Source organism: Egretta garzetta, unplaced genomic scaffold (genome assembly GCF_000687185.1).
Source record: "Egretta garzetta isolate BGI_Z169 unplaced genomic scaffold, ASM68718v1 scaffold293, whole genome shotgun sequence".
Classification (NCBI taxonomy): domain Eukaryota; kingdom Metazoa; phylum Chordata; class Aves; order Pelecaniformes; family Ardeidae; genus Egretta; species Egretta garzetta.
Genome location: NW_009259318.1, coordinates 97,390 through 104,364, shown reverse-complemented (window position 1 = coordinate 104,364; position 6,975 = coordinate 97,390). Strand labels below are relative to the sequence as shown.

The window sequence follows — 6,975 nt, the reverse complement described above, 5'->3', positions numbered from 1 at the left end:
CTGATAGATAATTTTCTGTGTTCATCAATAACAAGACCGTTAGTAGCTAGTTGCCTCAATGCACAGCAAGGGAGACTAAACTTAGGTAGCAAGAAAAGCTCTCTCGCTTGAAGGCTAGCTAGGAACTGAACAGACAATCTCAGCAGCCTCCAGGATCTGCCTCAGTGAAGTTCACCATGAACAAGTTAGAAGAGCAGCCACGGTAGACATTTTTGGTACACTCAGTCCTGTCTCAGAGCTGGAGTGGGCTACTCATTCTCTTGAGGTCCTTTCTAGCCCTATGCTTGAGTTTATCAGTTGGCTTCACTGAAAAGAACAAAAGGGTGGTCTCAAATTTTTCTGTCCAGCACTTGCAATTAAAGCAACAAAGGAAAAAAAAAAAAAAATCCTTCCTCCTTCTTTTCTCCAACCTTCACGTCTTACAGCTGAGGAGTTCCCAGCCCTCAGAGTCAGCCCTTCTAATACTGATGGAAGTGACGGGAAACACAATACTCTTGAAACGCTTCACAGGTAGCAGCTGGAGTGAGGACTATCAGCACAGGACAGCCTTGTGTGGGCAGAGTGAAGTATTTCACAGCTCACTGAATGCTCACAGCAGTGCAGCCCATGCCACAGGCAAGGCGTGACAAGGTCAGTGTACAATACATGGCATGCCTTCTTCATCCAATGAAAGGGTGACACAAAAATGCCCATCATGCCCAGTCACTCTCCTGCAGCTCCACCACGCCAGCTGGTCTAGCAGCCTCCAGTACTGGCTAACAACTTCCAGCTGTGGCAAGAGAAGAACTACGAACAGTGGAGTCTCCCCATCCCTCAGCGCAGAACCCCTCGGTAGCCTTTCAGTTCACCCTCTCATACACTGTCCCCTACCCTCCCTCCCCTCAATTTAAAAAATAATGGTTATAATTAATGCATGGAAGGTGATGGCATTGTGCATGTGGTTCACTTCCAGTTCTCTTCCCCTCTTCTCAGGCATTCTCTTTCCTCCTCTCCAACATCCCCCCCCTCCCAAATCCTTTCCATCAGTCCATCTCGCCTGCATGCCTGGGGGGCTGGTGCTCACTTGCCATAGACGCTCTCATCGCTGTAGGCCACATAGAGAAAATAGTCCTCCTCGTGGTTATCCTGCAGGGGGAGAAATGGAGAAAATAGCAAACCAAAGCCCTGTAACTCATTACATGTGAAAAAGCCCAACCAAGAGATCATTGTCAGTGTCCCTGCTCACTGCAGGGGGGTTGGACTAGATGGCCTCTAGGGGTCCCTTCCAACCCAAAACATTCTATGATTCTATGACTATAACAACAAGAGGGCATAACCTCTCTTTCACTGTTTCTCCCCCTTTGCATCAAAGGCTTCGCTTCCTCATACCAAAGAGCAACTTCCTCTCTCTGGCCACAGTTCTGCTTCTAAATTCAGGCATGTCACATTGCTGGACACAGTGAATTTACTTGAAGCCAGAGCGTGCTACAAATGTGCAACAGAAACCACTCTGACTGTTGCAGGCTGTGCAGCAGAATCCCAACACTGGTATGGCCTTGAGAGGAGAGACTTGGAAGGCTTGAAGAAGTCAAAAACTGCCTCTCGATACTTCATTATTTGGTAAATGTGGTTATATTTGTAATTTTTCAGAACACTTTGACAAGTGGCTGTTATTTCTAGTCCTGTTTTACACATGGGCAGTACAGCTGAGATGCTAAGTGATTGCACTGACACAAAAAGTCTGCAGAAGGACAGGAACAGAGTCCTGCTCTCAGCTCTGGACAGTTAGGCATACCTTCCTCCTACACATCCAGATTTGGAAAACTCCCTCCGTGTGTTAATCTTATATTATTTTCATCAGTCCACATACACATTGTCCAGTTATTGTCAAAAAATGATAGGCCAAATAAGGCTCACAGCACCATACCGGAGCTCTCCTGTTAAAACACACTAATGCAGCAGAAGGAGAAATCAATCCAGGCTGCAAACCAGCCATGATATAGTGGCTATATAATTGAGGAACGTTCCTCTGATGGGCATAGAATATGCCCTTAAGGTCAATCGAATAACACTGCTCAGTAGAAATGCTGGGCAGCAATGTTCACAGTGCCCTACAAGATCCTTTGCATATTCAGTACAAGCTATGAAGAAGTAATTGTGAACAAAGACTAAGTGTTCCTTGACAATGTATTTATAGGTGGTTGGTTGCGCAGCGATACTGTATTCTTTTACTGGCTAAAAGGTAATCTCTTTTGTATAAACAGGAAAGCCAGTGCGTATGTTCCGCCTCCCACCCCAGACACAGTATTTCCTCTGAAATATATATGTAGTTTATTTCAGTACTTTGTGAAAAGTAGTAGGACCAACATATCACTGCTGGGGCAACCATTCACAACCTGATATGACAACCCTTTCAACTAGCAAACAAACAAAATGATGAGGCCCCCCGTGCTCCTCTTTATAACAGCAGGATGGAACTTCCCTGAACAGATGATGGGATACAGCCGAGGTCAAGGGGGTTCCTGGTCAGACATCTGTGACCAAGCTGCACCCACTGCCAGTTGTCCTTCAGTGAGGATACGCATTCTTCTAGACACTCCAAAAAGAGGAAAAAGTGATGGGCCAGGCTTACCTCATACAGCTGGCCCATGGTAGCACTGGTGGGAGGGATGGTATTATTGACAAAGAAGAACAGGGCATCTTCTGGCCTCAGGTGGATCCGCTTTCGGATTAAGAAGTAAAACTGGCCAACTGAAGAGGAAGAGAGGAGAATGCCTTAGATGCAGAAAGAATGTTTTGGAGTTTTTTGTTTCCTTTTTTTACCCTAATCACGGCTGTTTTCTTTTGGTGGTGGAAGTCGTCACATGCTGTATGTAAAAAGTAGGGAAAAATGAACAGTGCAGGAAAGAAAGCAGCAACTCCATGTTTGTAACCACATTAGCAGCCAATCCACTCGGACTTGGCAGTTTCTTGGGTACATGCCTCAGGCCATGTACCCTCTAAATCCACTCTACCTACTATGGTATGAAATGCTCTACTGCAGCAATCGGTGGGAGGACCTCTAACTACCTTAACCTTTAAGTCCTATAGATCAAAGACACCTTGGAGAATTTAGCCTTGGTGTAAATGGTCACACCATTCCTGAAAACGAATTCCTTACTATTTGCTTGAGCTATGTCGCACAAGAAAGTATTCCGCAATCTATTATATAGTGTAAGAAAAATAAATACTGTTCCTTAAAATATTCGTGTTTTCAAATGAAAACAAATGTAATCACACACAAAATAGCCATGAACGATTCGGAAAAGGAACTTTGTAGCCATGACTCCAACCACAGGGGTGGAAAACAATGGGACTATTTCAAGAACTTGTATGTTCCTGCAACAAGGATACAGCCTCTGGCAACTCTGCAGCTAGGTCATCATTGACTGATGATTATGCTACTGCCTATGATACACAATTCAGTCATTTTCATCATGGCTAGAAGTCAGCTGTGACACATGCATGTTAGCTAAGTCACTGGAATACCTCAGAGGATCTCAGAGAATTCTGCATGTTGTAATCTGGGCTATAAGGTGCATGAATATAACAAGGACAGCCAGGTAAACTGAGGTAATGATAAGATGTTGAGCCTGCCTGGATATTTTCTTGGTGCTGATCATAGAGTAAAAAGCACTTCCAAGACCTTCTCACTGAAAATCAGGAAGGAGGTAGACTTTGTTACCTGTGAGGTCAGAAGGCACAAGATACTTCCTTTTGTCTAGGTCAGGTACTCTGGCTTTTGGTGCTTTTTCCACAATTACCTGGAGAGAGAGAGTGAGAGAAAGCAAGAAACAACTCCTGAGTATCATAAAACAAAATGGACCAAAAAGCGTCATTGGAAAAGGATATTACCCTTTGAGCGAGATGGTGCTACCAGGCCTTTAGAAATTCATTTAATCAAATACACAACATGAAAGGACAGATGAGAAGAAGACTTAAAATCACTGGCAATAGCTGTGCTGGGAGCCCAAGACTGAAGCAGTAAGCACAGGGAGTAAAAAATGGAGACTGGAACAGACATAAAAATAAACCATAATAGCCAAGAAAAAAAATAAAAATCAGGTCACCTTGATGGTCCCAGTGCAGGTTAATTTTGTATGAAGGAGCTGCCAGGAGGCTAATACATGAACACGAGAAGTAACACAAGTAAGTCGAACTGTTTCCAGGTTACAGTTCCAAACTGCCTAGCACAAAATCAGCCCTAATCCCAGTAGTCCCACATCCTAATTTCTACATTCACCAAGTGCTCTAGAATGAAGCAAAGAAAGAGAAACTGCAGCTCATTGGGGAATATATATTGTTTTTTTTTTCCATCCCCAGTTCTTCAGTAGTGATCTTCTACTTTGAAATTCAGGTTATTTTCCCTGCTTCATATAGTTATGGACATTTCCTTATTCGTATTAATATCTAATAATTAAAAAACAGGCTACCTCTGGGCAACTGGACCCACAGAGACCTTTGGCACAAAATACTAATCCTCATTATATTCTACTGTCATTACGACATATAAAAATATGAAGCTCGGCAGTTTTAAGGTCAGAGACAAAGAGATCTTCTGCTACAGGAAAATTTTTGTTACCAGAGCTAGGCAAAATGTTTACCTCAGAAGCAGGAAGTATTCCAAAGTGACTTCATCTCCTTCCATGAAAAGCCTTGGAAACCTTTCCAAAGGCTGGAGGTATGTTTCCATGGAACTAATGGGTTTGTGCAGAAAAAACCTGAAGGCAGTTTTTGAATTTTTTTTTTTTTTGTGATACATATTTTTGAACTGGTAAGAGATATATTACATGATTCAATCTATGTGGCTTGCTGTTCTGCAGAAGCCATTTTGACCATCTAAACAAGAAGCTGGATTTCCTGAACGTCCTCAACTTTTTAACTCCATTAGACCCTGTAATGGTAAATACTCCATGTGAGACACCCCGGGACTAATTTCTAAGGGCTTCATGATCCCTTAGCTCTTTAGCAACCCAAATCAGCAACTCTACCTGTTGTGTAACAGAAAAGGCTGAACAGCTCTGGTCAAAGCCTTTTTCTTCTTTGGAAGCAAAATGGTGGTGTCACATCAATGAGACGCTACACCAGAGAAAAAAAGCTACGATGATGAGCTTAGTGGCAGAGGGGCTAGCTTGGACATCCCTTCGCTGTGCTCCATTTGGATGCTGCCAACACAGCCGAAATCCCTGAAAATTCTAAGTTTGTTTTCAAAATAGAAACGTGGTCGTCTCTGCTACTTCAAGAACTTCAAGCACCTCAACTAGTACAAGGCATTTGCACTGTCTCAGACAGACTGTGTTAGTTCTTGCCTCCAATTTCAAAAATTACTGACAAGCGGAACTGCTAGCTAGCAGCACTGATGTGACCACCCCAGCTCAAAAGGGGTGGCTTGGTCATTAGATAATAAAGGAAAAGAAGTCATGCCTGTGAGGAAGAGGAGAGACTGCTGGGGCTTCGAGGCCCCTAGGAAAGATTTGAATCGGATCATCACTGAGCTTAAGAGAGACCTCCCTCTCACAAAGAGGCAGGGAAGGAATGGAGGTGCTCTGTTAATCTATCAACTGTAGTCAGTTTGCGTGATAAACACAGGTATCTCTTCTGAAGCACTAAACCCTTCACACACAGAAGCAAAACTACAAAGAAAATCCGAAGAGCAGATAAAGATTATCTGTACGTCTGCTGTTGCTGTGTGGTGACTGTGGTAACATGGGACCATGCCAACAGTATAATCTCAGCAGAATGCTGAGATGCATCAGGGCACTGCAGTGTAGGCAGCCAAATGGACGTCATCTTCAAGGATCCTGCTGTCAGGAAGGGCAGAGACAGAAGCGATGTAAAGAACAGTTGTCTGCTGCATTCATTTGCTCCGTACACCACTCTGACAACAGGCTACCCCTGACAATTCACATCTGGGCCTCGCCATGTGTTGTTTTCATTTATCCTTAACTACGGGAACACCTTGTTATTCCAGTCCTGGCTTTCTCCATAAAGATCTGCTGATGTGCCCCCGTCTTGACCTCTTTTACCTCTTGCCAGACCGGCTTTGGTCCTGGGCTCCCCACATGGCTCCTCCAGGCGCATCTATCATGATTTGCTGTACAATCTGCCATGTTAATCCTCAGTTTACAGCTTGTCTCGCTCCTGACCTACAGAGCCCTCTGCGGTCCTCATCATAAACCACAGAACTGCATGGACTTCACCATTGACTTGCTGCATGCTCAACCTGCCAGGGGTCCCCAAACCAGCTTGGACAAATGCACCCAAATACTGACTTCCAGGAACTTTTGCAAGACCAGTTGAGGGCCCCTCCCAGGATAAAAAATGGTGCTAGCCTGCAGGGAAAGCATGTGGTGTAACTGCTCCCCCTTGCCCTTAGATTTACAGGGGAGTCCAAGTTATTTTGCATGCAGTACCCCTGGGCAGTAAATCTAGGACAGACCTCTCCAGTGGGGATGGAAAGAAAGAACATATGCAAAACGTTTAACAAAAAGGAACACCCCCCCAAAAAAATTAATTTGATTTGTCATTTCTTTTTCCCAATTAGTATTACTAATTGTAAAGCTAGAAGTTTTCCACAGGCACTCCGAAGGGACCTAGGGATGAGGAAGAAAAGTTTAGCCACAAGATGACCTTGTTTTCCAAGTGACGTTTTTTCCACAGGATGGTTACACAGGAGGGCAGAAGAGTGAGAAGCATCGCTTTTCTCTCACGCAAAGGAAAAGAACGGAGCAAGGCTCCGTCGAAAAGACAGGCCGAGACAGTAAAGTAAGGTATCGGGTGACGCGGACACGGACCTCGGCTGCTACGCAGCGCACCCGGTTAACCCACTCATTGTTCTCCTCCATTTTTACAGAGCTAATGGTGAGCACCTTCCCCGCCCCCCAGCCCCACGCACGCAGGCTGCCAGAAAAAAGATTTAGCAGCGTTCTCGCTGTCGAGTGACTGCGGATCCCGGGG

General features: G+C 44.6%; 1 protein-coding gene across 1 annotated transcript in view; it reads right to left on the bottom strand.

Moving 5' to 3' along the window:
- Positions 1-1,004: 1,004 nt before the first annotated feature.
- Positions 1,005-6,975, bottom strand: part of GABARAPL1 (GABA type A receptor associated protein like 1) — a 6,381-nt gene continuing 410 nt past the window's right edge. The window contains exons 2-4 of the mRNA XM_009636514.2: positions 3,704-3,782; positions 2,612-2,730; positions 1,005-1,125 (exon numbers count right to left, since the gene is read on the bottom strand). Of these exons, the coding sequence (XP_009634809.1) occupies positions 1,060-1,125; positions 2,612-2,730; positions 3,704-3,782 (264 nt within the window). The 3' untranslated portion in view covers positions 1,005-1,059. The remainder of the gene's footprint in view (positions 1,126-2,611; positions 2,731-3,703; positions 3,783-6,975) is intronic.